This window comes from Gopherus evgoodei, chromosome 16, assembly GCF_007399415.2.
Source record: "Gopherus evgoodei ecotype Sinaloan lineage chromosome 16, rGopEvg1_v1.p, whole genome shotgun sequence".
NCBI classification, from domain to species: Eukaryota; Metazoa; Chordata; order Testudines; family Testudinidae; genus Gopherus; species Gopherus evgoodei.
Window position 1 is genome coordinate 7,232,459 of NC_044337.1, and position 16,760 is coordinate 7,249,218.

Here is a 16,760-nt window from a genome sequence, read left to right on the forward strand (position 1 = left end):
CATTTCTTCTTTTTGATTGAGTTCTGCCTGCACAGATTCTTCTCCCCATACAGCAATCAGATCCAGCGTCTCCCATTGGCTCCATGCTGGAGCTTGTTTGCAATTCTGGGGGGACTGCATGGTCACCTGTGCTGCTGAGCTCGCTACGCTGACCAAACAGGAAATGAAATTCAGAAGTTCCCTACGCTTTTCCTGTGTACTTGGTTAGTGCGTCAGAGTTGAAAGTGCTATCCAGAGTAGTCATATTGGAGCACTCTGGGATAGCTCCCAGAGGCCAGTAACGTCGATTTGTGTCCGCCCTATCCCAGATTTGACCCAGCAAGGTCGATTTTAGCATTACTCCCCTTACCGGAGAGGAGTACAGAAGTCATTTTTAAGAGCCCTTTAGGTCGACGGGATTGCTTGACCTAAAGCTGCTAAATTCGACCTAACCCTGTAGTGTAGACCAGGGCTAAGAGAGGAAAGAAGGGGACTCTTGTCAGATATGGGTTCATAGCTCAATGTGAAAACTAGAATTTAGTGCACTTGATTCTCATGCAATGTCTGAGGAAAGTAAAATCATTGGACATTTCAGTATCTCGCTATGGATTTTTAAGGTCTGACGCAGGCTAGGTTTTCCTCTTCATCTCAGTCCATTGTGATGCAATAAGTTGAATGAGCATTTGTTTTAATCTTGAGAGAAAAGTCTTCAGTCCTAGTTGATGGGAAAGCTGTGTTTTCCATATTCAGGAACTAACAGGAGACATTATATTCTATATAAGAATTTCCCTTCCTTCTCTCTTCTCCTCGAGCTTCCCTACCCCTCCCTTCTCTGTGGGAGGTTTTCCTGAGAAGTATTAAACACAGAAACCCCCCCATTTTGCATTATGATAAATATGTCACTTCTTGCATTTGAATCCAGTCCAGCCGATCTCTGCTTACAGATGTTCCTGCAAGTTGCTCAGGCAGTTTGACTGGGAACTTTAGCAGATATGGGGATTGCCAAGAGTTTGTGCTTAATTGTTAAATGGAACAGAGACAAACTACTCGTGATGTAGAAGCTAAAACTTCTTATTTTTTCTTGCTAGCTGAGCAAGTTGTATCATACATATCTCAAGTTCACTTTCAGTTGGATACTGTAAATTTACCAATTAACCTATGTGCATTTAGCCCAGCATTCAGAGGGTGCACAGTTTGTTACACAGTCTATAATTAGCAGGAGTGTCTTCAATTTTAAATGCTGATATGCAGCATCTCCTTTTGGAGGCAAGAGCTACTCTTGAAGGCCACTAAACAACATGTTATTGCATTGTTTTGAAAGTTTTTTTCAGGCTAGTGATCAGTCTTAGGCATGGCATTATGTCAGAATGCTGACAGATTGTCTTTATTAACTGTGTATTGTACCAGGACAGAGGCAGTATCCCTGTGATGCCTGAGATAATAGTTGTTCCAATGGAAGCCCTGAAGTGTGCAGGTTCTCTGTGAAATGGCTGCAGCTTGGAGTGAGCAGTGAAATGGTCTCCACTGGGCATGCTCACTCTGTAGAGGGAGCTTTTATCACATGAGCAGAAACTGAATCACTGTTCATGAGGATCTGGAATATGCAACTCTTTGAGTCTTCATCAAAAGAAGACAACAGATGTCTGCAGGTACAGTAACTTCTAGTGTCCATGCTCCATGTGTCATAAATAGCAGATTCCCTCAGGTTGTGTCCGCAGACAGACTGTTGTCAGGTAGTAAAGGAGAAACCTTTGAGAGGAGGAAGACAGTTAAGATAATCATGGCTGGATTTTTTTATTTATTTTTTGCCCTGCGCAAGGAAGAACAGCACAGCAGAAATATATTACATATTGATGCAGCATGCAGGGCAATGTGTAGGGGGCTTCATTCAAAGGAGGAGATTTAGAGAGTAACATGCATACTTTCTGACTTTTTTCTGATGAATGTTTTGTTCAATAGGCTGTTGTACACAATTCTGCGTCTCAAGTTATATGTGGCAAAGGACGCATGCGCACTCAGATTCTACAAATTCAGCGAGTCTTTCACTTATCTAATTTGTCGGGGAGTTCTTTGGGGTTGTTTTTAGCATGGATTCTCTCTTTTGAATGTGTGGTTGTATACTGAACTCTTCCCCCCATTTCATATAAGTGAGAGGAGAAAACTCTGGAGTCTTTAAACTGTTCGAAGGCTGATCTTTCAAAGACAAAGGAGAGGGCCTGCAGCCACATTTCACCAGCTTCCTAGAAACATTTTGACAGTCTTCGCTTATGTCAAGGGAGCCTACAGTTTTGCTTTTGGGGTGTTGGGAGGATGAAGATTGTATTTTATTGAGGGGGAAAGAATCCTTTTTCAATAACCTGCAGTCCAGATCAGGGAATGATTGAACCATTGATATTTCATTTTATTTTATGGCAAAAGGCTCATGCTGGCAGATGATTGAAAATGTTGACTAAAATCCTCACACCTAGTTCTGCCATGTACCTTTTTTGTTTACATTGTGTATAAAGAGCCTTGTGGTCTAGTTTACCATGGACAAAAAGGAGGACATTCAGCGTATGGGGATATACTCCATTCTTGACCTTCAGTGTTGTCCCTTGATTGTTGCAGAGCTTCCAGAATTGATTATATTACCAACCCCTGCTGGTATGTAAAATCTAGGCCTGTAAAATCTGCTTAATGTTATTTCTCACACACACATTCTAACTAAGAAGAAAAGGTGAAAATACCATCCTAAAGAAATCTGTCCTACAAATGTAGGGGAAATGACGGACAGTCTGTAACCCCCTGGTCCAAATGCCTGTTGTTTATGCGATACTCTGAAAATGTTCCTAAAAATGTCATTTTTCCTCTTTTGAATGTATATTGAGAGCCTGCATATTAAAGCTGTTGGGGAAGAGACAAGCAAGATTTACTTTTCCAAAGATAGTACTAAGAAAAAGCAAATTCCCTGCCTCAAAGCGAGTGATCATTTGCAGTCCAGAAAGAATGTGTTTTGGATTGCAAGTAGACTTGTGATAGAAATGCTGAGATAACGTTGACTGACTGTGGTGCTAAGAGTGCTCCTATGTTATCATGGCCATGATGATATCAGCCTGATGGAATATGCCTAAGCTTTTTAGGCAGTCTGGTATTGGAGACTGAAACCTTGCAAATGCTTTCAAAAGGTGATGCTGAAATGCTCATCCCATAACCTTCTGTTCTGTTTTAAAATTCTGGGTCAGTTTTCAGCGGTGTTAGGGTTAATAGCCATACACCTGTTTGTTTTTCGGTCGTTTTTCCCTGTTATATGAAACTGAGCATTATGCTAGTTTATGTGGTTACAGTACACCTGGCCTAAACCAGCCTTCCAAAAACTTTGTGAAAATTTACTAGCCCAGGCCCACTATCTATTTGCCTTCCCTTGCCATAGTTATTCTGGAGAGAAAAATGGTATTGAACTTGCCGTCAAAATTATTTTTCACTCTTCCCAAGCAAATGAGTGAGTCGAATTTTTGCTAGTCTAATCTATATAAATCTATGTAGCTTCCTGTGGATGAGTCAGAAATGTAGCTGATGTTTAGGTACGTGAGGAAAGTCAGGACTTGCTGTAGGATTCAGCTGATTTTATATATAAAACAGTCGCATGCCAATATTCAGAGGGGATCTGCGGACAGGTGCTCTTATGTCCATTGGAGTTGGGAGTGCTCAGCACCTCTGCAGAACAGGCCCTTGGTGATCAAAATAAGACTTCCAGCTTACCTTGGGCCTGATACCTGACGGTGCTCAGTATCTTGAAGGACTGGGCTTGCGGTGTCGAGGTGCTGTTTGTATCTGGGCATCTCATGGAACATTTTTATCACATGGAACATGAACATCCGGGCTGGTTGTATGGCAACTGATATGCTGCAAGCGTCCCAATTCCAGTGTGACCTCTCTTGTACGGCACCATCTCCTAATGAAAAAGGATTGCATGCTGCTTTGTACCGTGGAAGGGAAATACTTCTTTCAAATAAACAAGGCGTTTAAGACCCTCTGCCATTGTGACTAGCAGGTTTGTAAGGGGAGGAGGGAGATATGGTTTGACATCAGGGGCCTTTTATTGTTTGTTTTTTCTTAAACAATTCTTCCCTTCCATCTCTTCTCCTGATACTTGCAAAGATCAAGGAACTAGTGTGGAGACTTCTATTCAACCAGGAATCAGAGAATAACCTTGCCTTGCCATTAAAGACTTGAAGCACTTAAAAATACGTGCTAACAAGCTTTGAAGGAGCTTGTGTTCTTCCTATGCAATCTACTGTCAGTACCCTTCGAGGCAACTCTCGAACTTACAGCTCTTAATATCATTTTCAGAGGTCCTTTCTATTACTCTACATTTTAAAGAGGCTTGAAATCAACTCCCCTTCACAAAGGAGAACCTGGAAGTTGTAATGTGATCTTCCCTAAGTCCCATTTCCCTCTTCTCTCTGCTATGAACCTGCCTTCCTCTGCCACTTTTTACTTGAACTTCACCTCTTGTTCTAGCACTCTGGATGGTCTTGTGGTGTGCTAGACAATCTGATTTGTCTCTGGCTATGCTGAGGTGGTGTTGGGGTGGGGGTGGGGCAGAGGGGATTAGGAGGAATGGGAAGGTACACTCCCTGTGTAATAATGCATGCCGGAACGTATAGTAGTCAGTAAAGCAGCAACACACACACACACACACACACACACACACACACACACACACACACACACACACACACACACACACACACACACACACACACACACACACACACACACACACACACACACACACACACACACACACACACTATAAGCTAACAGGAATGTGTATAAAAAACCACGTTGATAGCAGGATAGTTTTTGAATGCTCTAGGAGCCAGAATAAGAGCTGTTTAAACAGTTCCTCCCCCCTCCTCTCATCCAAGGTGATTAATTTTCCCTTCATATTCCACCATAGAGGTGGAAGATGGTGGGGGGAGAAGGTGTACGAGAAGTCTCACATGCAAACGTTCCCTGAGTCACTGCCATAATGTGTGTCTGAGCAGTAGAATGCCTCGTGCAAAGGAAGCATTTAACAAATTGTCCTTGTTCCAAGGATGAGGAAACTTAGGGCTCTTCTGGCATTTGCTCTTCACAACTCGAAGCTGCTTTCAGTTGTAAAGTATGGGGTTAGGCATAAAAGGAGAGCGAGAGAACTGGAACACAGAGTAACTTTAAAGCCATGCAAGGCTTTTCATGGAGCTCTTGGTGTTTAATCGAGGAACTTTTCCCCCTCCTCCTTCGTTTTCCTGTGTGCCTGTGAAAATATTCTGCTTTGCATTTAAAAGGAAAAACTGTATTTGCTGGGATGAAGCCAACTTATTTATTCAAGGGAAATGCCATCTTCCCAACCCTTTCTCTTTCAGAGAAGGTTTGTCAGAGGATGGCACGGTGGGTTGAATATTAGATGTCTAGGTGACATCGAGGTATGGTTGTGATTTGAAGAAGCTAAAATCATGGCTGGCATTTTGCCTTGAAGCCCTAGATGTCTATCTCCCTCCTCCCCACCGCCCCCCAAAAGGGTTAACTCTTTCCTGCTAGATTGAATTCTTACAGCAGGTGGATTTTGACCTATAACAAACAAACAAACAAACAAAAAACCCACAACCCCACAGCGTTAGAATTTGCAGTTTCCAGTGTTTATAATTCTCCTCCCCAGATTGGATTTTTATTGCATGACATGAACTTGACTGCATCCTGGTTGTAACGAGAGCCTTGGACTGAACAGGGCTCTGAATTAGCTGTTGCTAGTCGAAGCAAATAGTAGCTTCTATTTTACTGTCAAAAAAATGGCAGGTCACTGTGTGTCTGTAAACAATGCAGTTATGAAATGGCAGTGCAAGGCCGAGCTGAGCATGCTCAGAAACAGCCTGTAGGGGGAGGTGATCAGAGAAAGATGATCTAATTCAGTGCAATTCTGGGGATTGAAGGAAAAGACCAGGCTCCATCCTAATGACAGAGCAGAAAAAATACTTCTGGGACTAAGCCTGTAGGCCATAGCTGATAGATTCTGATGATCTCCTACCTTTAGGACTTCGAGTTACTGACCTGTGCTGTTTCGCTTTGTCATTTTCAAGAAGAGTAAAGTCTTGGTGAGGTTTTTCTGTAGTTATTAGAAGAACTGGCCCTAGATTGCTCTCTCTTTTTTTTGTTTCTTTCTCCCTCCCCCTGTCTGTTTCTCAGCTTGCAGGAGTCAATGTAGTGCTACCTGGTCAAGACAACTAACAGATGACACAAAGTGTTGTTTGAAGAGGCTGTGATCCTGAGCGAGGGCCTCTCCGCTCCAAGAAATTCCGCTCATTTGGGCTGGGGGAGAGAACTTTATTTTGTGTGTGTCTTTTTCTCACCTGCCACCCCAGCATGGCGTCTGAAGTTGGAAATGCGAAGTGAACCCTTTCTGTGACTTCCTCCTGGAGGGGAAGGGGGAGCGAACTGTTCTGCTGGATATGACAGTTTGATATGGGGTGGGCCTTATGGCTCAAAGAGGTGGTTGAGTAATTTCAATGAGAGAAGCATGCCAGTCTTCCTGTTCTAAAAGATCTGTGTTTGCACCCATTGGGCTTTCATGTTGGGCTTTGCTTCGGATACCCATTCATATTACGTTTTATTCTTGTAAGTCTTCTGGGGGGCTGAAGTTTCTAAAATGGATGTTTGTAGCCAGTAGGAGAGTTTAGCTTTTGCTACAGATAATGATGAGTTGCCAGGCAGGATCTGACTCTCCATTTTTAGGCTTTTTTTCCAGCGGTAGGGCAAGGAAAACAGCAGCTGTGAAAAATGCTCCAGTACTTCTGTCAACCTCCTCCTGTGGAAGGAGGAGATGCCTTTGTCTGCACTGATTTTTAGGGCTTGTCTGTACGCATATATTGTACTGGCATAACTATCCTGAGTCAAAGAGATAGAGCCCTCCTTGTGTGGATGCTGCTATAATGGTACTTACACCAGCTTATTTCTGTACAGGAAGGGAAGTAAATTGTACCAGTGTAAGGTACCTTTTGCACTGGCATAACTGCAGCCACACTAGGGATTTTACTCAGATCACTATTCTGGTTTAAAAAAAAATGGCTCCGCCCTCCAACTGCCATAGTTATATCAGTACAAAAACTGCACGTTGAGCAGGCCTGAGTGGGAGGCCCTGCAAAACCCATTTGCACAAAAGCCCAAAGACCATTATGAAGTTTTTGTGTTGTAAAAAGTCCATTTGACATAAATACTGTTACATTTCATGCATGTGTTTTTGACTGTTTCTGGCTCTTGCAGGCAGAGACTTTTACCTTGATCCAACCCCTGCTCTCCCAGCCCTGCTGCTTTGGAAGATAGTGGGGTTTTTTTTATAGCGAGAATAAGAGAATCTCATTGATAGAAGAAAATATTAATCTCTAGGGAGGGAAGGGAAAGGCTTTGTGATGAATCTGTCCTCTGAATTGCTTGGTAAAATAAAAGAATCATAAGACTAATGTGACTTGAAGACCAACTTCAGAAGTAGAGCAGTGCTTGTTTTAAATAGGGTTTATTAGATACAGTTCACATGATTGCTAGCAGCTTGTAAGGAAGTGGCCTCAACCTTAAAAGGGGCTTTGAGAATGGTGACTGCTCTGTAGGCCAGGTACATTACTGGTTACTTTTCTTCTCCTTACTGAATGAAGTTATTCTGCTTGTTCTATTAAGAAATGGTCAGTGTGACACCAGCAAGCAACTGGACAGCAGGACATGATCGGTACTGACTCCTGAAATTAACACTCTTCACAGGCCAACCAAGAACCGCCCCCTCCCCACCTTTTTTTCTGTAGTTGTTTTCTTAATAATTATTTCCTAAATAACTAGCTGCTAAATGTTTATCTTCTCAAGCCAAAGGATATTATTAGAAAGTTGATTTTAGGAAAAAAATGGGGGGGAGGAGGTGAAAAAGAACGGTGAATGTGAATCTACTGCTGCTGGAGTTGCATCATTTATTAAGGGCTTTGCCTCTCTTTCTTGCTACAGCACATATTTCATACCTCGCTGCCGCCTTGCACAGTAGGTGAAATTCTGCTTTGTTGAAGTGCTTGCTGAAGGTTTGCCTAGGACTAGAATTTGATCTGTTAGGAGACTGGGTGTTGTAACAGGGGGTGGGTGGACTGTGGGGAGTGGAATGGCAGCCGTGTCGTGGAAAGACGGGCTACATATCCATTGAGGCTTTGAACCTTCTGGTTATAGGCTTTATAGGCCATTCAAGATCACTCCTATGTCATTCTTTCCTAGTCTGCAAACAGATGTGTTGATGCAGATAGTGCCCTGAATGTTAAAAAACATAATTTTCCTTGTGCTCTGCCTAGTTTGAGAGGAGAAGGGTTAGTCTTGAATTATTTCCCTCCCCAGCTCTACTTCGCATTGACGTGTTCTAGCTGAGTATCTAAATGAGGATAATGTTTCTGCTAAGTCTCAGTTTACTGGACAGTTAATTTTAAGACACAAAGAGAAACCCGCTGAAGGTTTACACCTGAGCATATCAAACTCTGATCCCTTTTCTTATCCGACTTTAGAGAACTCTGGTTCATGATGTAACTCGCTGCTCTCTTGGGGGCTCCTGGAAGGAGGAAAGCTACAAGTTTTGATACCCTGGTGTTGTCTTTTATATGTAAACCTTATTGGAACCATCTTGCTATGGAGTGAACCTGGATGGCTAATGACATTTCCAAAGAGAAGGCTGAGTAGATTTCTTTCTGTTTTTCAGCCCTTTTTTTTTTTTTTTTTTAAAGGCACCAGTTTAGTTTCTAGCTCTGTGTTTGGAAATGCTGCAAAGCCTTTACTTGGATTCTCTAAACTGTCTTCCATTGCCGCCTTAGTTTTAAAACAACAAAGAGAGCCTGATTTCTTGTACACAGAAGTGGAAGGGGAAAAAAATAATCAACCCTATTACAAGTCCTTGGATTCTTATGGCTTTTAAAGACCTAATCAGTGTCTTTTAAGATGCAATAATTTTTATTTGCCTTGAAAGCAAAAAAGAAAAAAAATGTTTCATGGCTTGTGGTGCATAGTCTTTGTGGAGGCTCTCCAGTGATTGAAGATTAATAATCACTCTTTTGTAGGCAGTGGAATGGAGACAGACGGCTGCAGGAAAGGAGGGGTGGGGAAAAGAGAGTGAGACTTTTATTCTGAAGCAGACTGTGCTTGGCAGTTGGCTTTTGTTGGGACTGCTGTTAAAGCAGACATTTCTCTGCTAGGAGGGTGGGTATAAGATTTCTCTGCCAATCAGGAGCCGACAGATTGGGGCATGGTGGAGTGTGAGCAAAAAGGGAAGTTTGCTTTGAATGTAAGGGGAAAAAAATGGAGGTATTGACACTTACAACAAAGTTGCTGCTAACAAGTTTGGATGAAATTGTGTGCTGGATGGAAATGGATGGAAAGCTAGAATCCTGCTGATTTTGGAGGAGTGTGTGTTTGTGTGTGGTGTTGGTTGTGTGGATTCTGCAGGGCTCTGTTTGTGTGAATACTGTCTTCAGGCTGAAAATGTTTGCCATGAAGTTGATACAACTGACTTTTGATAGACCTAGAAGGGGGAATGCTGCCTCCTCCCAAGCTTTATGGGAGGCAGGCTTCGAATGCTTTGCAGCAATTGTCTGCTGTAGCCTCCTTTTGATAAATATGCTTCACAACTTCCAATGGTCTTTTCCTCCCACAGGGTAAAAGATGCATTGTGCTGCTTTAGACATTGATGTTGGGGTTTTGCTTTGGTTTTTAATGAAAAATGAAAGTGATGGGACTGCTGCTGTTAATGAGGACTGTTTAGACGTGGTTCTGGAATATGGACCATGCGAACCTGTCGAAAGCAACCTAGAGTAACTCTGGCTGGCTGGACACAGGTGTATTGGCTGTGAGCTGGGAAAGTGTTGTGCTGCTCAGTCTCTTCTGTGGTGATGGGAATTCTCTTAGAAAGCTGGTTTTGTTTGCAAGAATTCTGGGCAGCAGGGCACTCTTGTTAATTACAGTAGCTGAGACATGTGGCTGTGGTCAGTTCTTTCTTCAGAGTTCTAGCGGTGGCTTTCCTTTAGGCCTCTTCCCTTGCATGGCAATAACATATCCCTTGGAAGGGATGAAAGGGGGAGTATGTGTGATTTTGTGGGGGGTTGGGGTGGGTAGAGGTGTTAAACTTTGAAGGAAAGATTGTAAATCAGTTGAGCAAAAATGGCTTGTCTGAAATCCTGAGGCTTTTAGTTGGAATCATTTTAAAGGTGGGAACATAAAAGGGTTTTCTTTGCATAACGTAAACCTCTGAAAACAAACCGGTCCCTGTTAGAGATACTGAGACTCTTTATTTTATTCCAGTTGCTGTAGCAAGGGCGAGGATTCATTCTTCATGAGCAAAAACCCCAGGGTCTGCGTCATTGTGTAGATACCATGGGACTGATTCTGCTCATACTTGAGTTAGTCTTATACCTATATAATGCCATTGGCTTGCTCCTGATTTCCACCAGAGCAAGGGAGATGAGAATTGGGACCTAAGTATACACGTGTGCATCAAGAATAATGTTTTAACTCTTGGCTTAACAAAAATGAAGTTGGCCGCCATTCAAACTTCAGGCTGCATTGATGCTCATATCACTGTGGAAAATACGTGTCCCTATTACCAAAGCTTGGCTTGTTCAGGCAGGTTGATCAGATGGCTAAACTAGAGTTTACATCACTCTTTTAAAAAATCTTTTTTTAAAACCTGAAAATAGTGTGTCAAATATTTTGTTTCCTCTCAAATGGGATCGCCTGGATATGCACCTGTGTGGAGTTTGTGTCTGCATGGGGAGATGGGGCTGCACCGGACATGGATTACTCATTTGGGGGAACCATTCTGCAAGATGCAGAGTGCCCTCCAGGCAGGACTCCAAGCGTAGTTGCTCCATTTTTCTAGATAAAAAGGGAGCTTTTCCTGGAAACTTTAACAAGTGGTGATTTCCATCACATTACAGACTTTCTCCTCTGATTAGCTTAGTTATCCATTGGGTTTCAGATGATGCCAGCTTTTTTGTTTAACCCTCTATACTGTGGCCTTAGAGTCCTTCCCTGCTCTTTCCTGAACAGCCTGTAGCCAGGCTCATGAGCATGGGCCCTACAGGATGGTTACTAAATGGGCCAGGTGGGCTTTTGCATACATAATGAGAGAGCTTCTCTGCTGTAACACCTACAGGAGCGTGGCAGTGCTGCTCAGCTCAGATGGAAACAAAAATTGCCTGGTGGCTGATTATAGTAACACGAAGATCAGCTGCGTTGCTAGCCTGGGAAGGTTCAGACTTAAATGACAACGAAAAGGGCAATACTGTGTATGTGTTCATATCTTATCTGCTTTATTTGCTTTATGGGAGATGGGCAGGAGTTTTTCCTTATCACCCAATGTGCTTTAAACCTTTTGATTTGCATGGCTGCAGGCACCATCTGTGCTCTGTGGAGGCCTACAACAGTTGGCTTGACCTAGGCTTATTCTTCTTCTGTGATGCACACAGCATGAAATGAACACTTCACCCTTGCCATTCCCCAACCTTTAAGACAGACAGTTCTGTTTGCATTAACCAGATGCAGCTTTGCCAGGCAGTTGCCATGTTTACTCTTTAAACTAGCTTGTCACTTTAGCCAGAGAATTGTGTCAAAAGGCCCCTCCTCCTATATTTTTTTAAAATAATACCCTTTTCCTTTCTGTTGCTGCTGTGCTTTTCTTTATAGCCAGGCATTTATAAGATAAGCAGCGTAGCTACCAAGCCCATATAGCAACGGGATGCCAAGTGCCTCAGTGGCTGAATAATATAGCAGGTGTTCAATAGAAAAAGCAAAAACTGTAGAAGTCAGATGAGGGTGAGACCATTAAACTCAATAAACTTAAATTATGTATTAACTGTTACTTTCCTAGATTGAAGGTTTAACTCTTGCAAATTGTGTCTGTTCAACCTGGGAAAAACACCTATGTTTGTCATCTTTGCTTGGCTAAGTTCTTGGCACTCTGGCCTCTATTTTCAAAAGTGACAAGTGAGTCTGATACCCATCTTGACACCTTCAATCAGGTTCCTTTTGGGTGTGTCAAGGTGGGCACCCAAAATCACTAGTGAAAAATCTTGGTCCACATCTTTTCCCCATGTGATCTTAGATCTCAACTGTACAAGAAAATCCACGCTCACGTCCTTCTCGAATGAGATGCGCTGCCAGCTCTGGCAAGCCTTTGAATTTTTGATCTTTGACCTGAACCTTGCAGGCAGTTTCCTGGAGTTGTTAGTTTTCACTCAGCAGTTTGCCCATTACTTTTCTGCCCTGGCGTGGGAATGTAAACAGGATATTTTCACCATTATTTGTTGTTAAAATGTATAGTGAATGGATGTTGGGCTAAACAATAATTGTTTGTGTCCTTCCTCCCGCACCCTAGCGAGCAGTGCAGAGTAAGGCAGAGACTAGGAAAGACGTCTGCATGAAGACTGAGCTGCTGAAAGATATTACCAACAGTAAAGAGGAAGGTAAGTGCATGCTTTGATCTGGGACCAAACCTCATCAGTGGGAACACTGCATATGGCATGGTTAAAAATGAACCAACAGATTAGTGACAGTTGAGCTGTGTGTATTAACGACCCTTGTCCTGCTCCCATTCAAGGTAATGGCAGAACTCTGCATGGGCTTCTTCAGCAGGATCGTTCCCCAAAGGATGCAGATATGGGTCTCAGTTCCTTTGTTTCCACCCATCACGAGAATTACACTTCTCACTTCTGCTTCTGATGTGCCTCTGAAACTGAAAGGAGACTTACGTTACTTTGATCTCCTGATCCATAACTAGTTTGAACTGAAGTCTGTCTTTTGTTTCTCTGATGTTAATATTAGTAACGAATAGTTCCTTAGATACTAGAGAATCCAGCAAGTTGCTTTAAGGAACTATTTTCACTCAGGGGGACAATGAGTGGCTCTTGCCTTGTTGAGTTGGTTGCTGATTGCTTCATGATCAATTTTGATATATATATATATATATATATATATATATATATATTTTATGTCTTGAAGCTTGTTTTGTGCTTTCCTGTGAGCTTGCTGTTTGCTTCAAGAAGAAATGGTAGCACTGGGGAATGACTGGGACATGGCCTGTCATTGTGGGGCATCTCCTTGCTTGTGCATTGTTGCTCTTTTACCTTTACCTTGAACGATGCCATGCACATCCCACAAGGTATTTCCAACCAGAGTCTATGTGCATGTGTGTGTGTTCCATGCATGCACTCGCCATCTGAGGATTTAATATTGATCTCCATATTTAAACCTCTTATTGTTTGTTTTTTTTGGTTTTTGCCTTCATGGCGTCATTACTGAAGTCTTTGCTTCTGCATGGATGGGCGTACTTTTGTTCTAATCCCTAGTCCAGGACTGGGGTTTAGAAAAGAACTGAACTGGCCTCCTCCAAAATATTTCTAGTTCTTGCTGGACATGAGATATCAGACCTTAAAATTCATACCAATCTGAGCACAATCTTATTTTCCTTTTCTCTTCAATCCAGCATAGAATTGCAGAATCATAAAAATGTAGGAGGGACCTCAAGAGGTCATCAAATCCAGCCTCTGGCACTGAGGCAGAATCAGAATAGGGCTAGACCAGCCCTGACAGGTGTTTGTCCAATCTCTTCTTAAAAATCTCCAGTGATGGAGATTCCACAATCTCCCTTAAAAGTCTGTTACAGAATTTTAACTAGTCATATCGTCAGAAAGTTTTTCCTTCTATCTAACCTAAATTTTCCCTGCTGCAGAGTAAACCCATTGCTACTTGTCCTGCCTTCAGTGGACATGGAGAACAATTGATCACCATCCTCATTATAACAGCCTTTAACATATTGGAAACCTTTTCTGGTCTCTCCTCGGTTTTCTCTTCTTTTATGAAGACTGAATATGCCCAATATCTTCAACAATTACCTCTCATATGTTACATATGACACCCTTGTTAATACACCTCAGAATGACATTAGCCTTTTTTTTTTTGCAACTACATTGCACTGTTGACTCATACTCAATTTGTGATCCACTATAACCCTCAGATCCTTTTCAACGGTTTGACCACTTTGCCTGTTATTCCTCATTTAGTAATTGTGCATTTGATTTTTCCTTCCTAAATGTATATGTCGCTACTGAATTTCATCTTGTTGATTTCAGATCAATTTTCTAATTTGTTAAGTCATCTGGAATTCTAATCCTGTCTTCCACCATGTTTGCAGACCATCCAACTTGGTATTATCCACAAATTGTAGAGGCATTTTTTTAAAAAATGACTTGAATAATGTAGTGAAAATACTATATAGCACTGGACCCAGGACTGACCCCTTTAGGTTCCCACTAGATACACCCTCCCAGTTTGACAGTGAACCATTGAGAACTACTTTTTGACTCCTGTCTTTCAGCCAGTTGTGTAACCACAGTATAGTAATTTCATCTAGACCACATTTCCCTGATTTGCTTATGAGCATGTCATGTGGGATTGCATCAGAAGGCTTACTTAAATCAAGATATATCACATTTGCTGTTTCCCCCCTTATCCACTAGGAGAGTTACCCTGCTAAAGGAAATTAGGTTGGTTTGGCATGATTTGTTCTTGACAAATCCATGCTGACTTTTCCTTAAAACACTCTTATCCTCGCTAGGTGCTTATGAATTGATGGTTTAAATATTTGTTCCAGTATCTCTCCGGGTATCAACGTTAGGGTGACTGTCTATAATTCCTTGGTCTTCTTTGTTCCCCTTTTAAAGATAGGTACTATATTTGCCTGTCACCAGTCCTCTAGGACTTCACCCATCCTCCATGAGTTCTTGAAGATAATTGCCAACAGTTCTGAGAGTGCTTCAGTTAGTTCCCTGGGCCTAGGATGACTTTTGTCAGGCCCTGTTGACTTGAATGTATCTAACTTACCTAAATATTCTTTATCTTGTTCTTTCCCTATTTTCGCGTGCCTGCCTTCCCCCTTGTTAATATTGTGTTGAGTATCTGATCACTGTTAACCTTTTTAGTGAAGATTGAAGCAAAATAGCCATTAGACACATTAGTCTTCCTGATATCATCCGTTATTAGCTCTCCTTCCCCACTAAGTAGAGGACCTACACTTCTTCTGCATCATTTTCTTGCTCGTAATGTGTTTTAAAGAACCTCTTCTTACTGCGTTTTGTGGCCTGTGCTTAGTGTAACTCATTTTGTGCTTTTGTCTTTCTGATTTTGTCCCTGCATGTTTGTGCTATTCTTTTGTACTCCTCCGTAGCACGTTATCCATGTTTCTACTTTTTGTAGGATTCCTTGTTGATTTTCAGGCCATTCAAGAGTTCCTGATACAGCCATATTGGCCTCTTTATTATTATTATTCCTAAATTTTCTTCACGGCTGGATAGTCGGCATTTGTACCTTTTAATCTTGTCTCCTCCTGGAGAGCTGACAGTTCCCGAACTCCTTTATCTCATAGATTTTCTTCCCATGGGATCTTACCTACCAGTTCTCTGATTATGTTAAAAGTCTACTTTTTTGAAGTTCATTGTCCTTATTCTGCTGCACTTTTCCCTTAGAATCCTAAAATCTATCACTTCATGATCATTGTCACCCAAATTGCCTTCCACCTTCTGATTTGCTACTAATTCCTCCCTGTTGGTCAGAATCAAGTCTAAAATAGCTGCCCCCCTTGGATTCTCCTTCCACCTTCTAAAACACAGTTGTCCCCAACACATTCCAAGAACTTATTGATGTTCTGTTGATGGATTTGCTGTTTGACGTATTGCTTTTCCTACAGATGTAGAGGTAGTACAAGTCCCCCTTTATTACCAGTCCTCGTGTTTTGGATATTTCTGTTCTAGAAATGCCTCATCCACCTCCTTTTCCTGATTTGGTGGTCTAATATCACCCCTTTTCCCCCCTTTTATCTTTATCCTGAGACTTTCAGCTAGTCTACCTCCCACCTACTTCTGGCCCTTGACATAAGTATTTATATTCTGGATGCATAATGCAATGCCGCCTCTCTCTTTCTTTTCCCTGTCTGTCCTTCCTGCAAATGCTGTACCCCTCTATACCAGTATTTCAACCATGAGATTTATCCCACCAGTTCTCAATGATGCCAATTTAGTCATAGTTTAGCTTATGTATTTATACTTCCAGATCTTCCAGTGTTTTTCTTGCATTTGTATATAGACATCTAAGATTTTGAGCAGATTGCCCCACTGATTGCCTTCTTGTTGTTCCTGTGTAGAGTCCTGTGACCCTAGTATACATTTCCATGTCTGCCCTCATCCTTGTTAAGGTCACCTTTTTATGCTTACCTGTGGGCTTTTGTCGCCCTCTGTGAAGCCTCCCTCACTGGGTTGGTGAGTCAGTGCTTGAAGAGGCTCTTCCCCCATCTCTTCCCAGAACAGAGTTCTGTGGTCGATGTTTGTTTTTTAGAAACCCCTTTCTTACAAACTGCTCAAGTTAGAGACTGATGACCAAATCCTGCAAGCATATGCACCCATGCTTGTCTTTAAGCATGTGACTTAATCTAATTGAAGTCAAAGTTATATGTGTGCTTAAAACTTTGCACCAGTGTAACTCAGAGGAGAAAAGTATCAGAGGGGTAGCCGTGTTAGTCTGGATCTGTAAAAGCAGCAAAGAGTCCTGTGCCACCTTATAGACTAACAGACGTATTGGAGCATGAGCTTTTGTGGGGGATGCATGCATCCGACGAAGTGGGTTTTCACCCACGAAAGCTCATGCTCCAGTACGTCTGTTAGTCTATAAGGTGCCACCCCAGACTCTTGGCTGCTTTTGAGAGGAGA

General features: G+C 42.1%; 1 protein-coding gene across 5 annotated transcripts in view; it reads left to right on the top strand.

The window, feature by feature from the left end:
• Positions 1 to 16,760, top strand: part of EHMT1 (euchromatic histone lysine methyltransferase 1) — a 174,533-nt gene that overhangs the window by 64,380 nt on the left and 93,393 nt on the right. For 2 of the 5 annotated variants that reach the window (XM_030535184.1, XM_030535178.1), the window contains exons 1-2: positions 1,605 to 1,628; positions 12,380 to 12,467. The exons of the other annotated variants lie outside the window; for them this stretch is intronic. In XM_030535184.1, coding sequence (XP_030391044.1) covers positions 12,422 to 12,467 — 46 coding nt within the window. In that variant the 5' untranslated portion in view covers positions 1,605 to 1,628; positions 12,380 to 12,421. Of the gene's footprint in view, positions 1 to 1,604; positions 1,629 to 12,379; positions 12,468 to 16,760 lie in introns of those variants that run through there. 5 annotated transcript variants of the gene reach the window in all.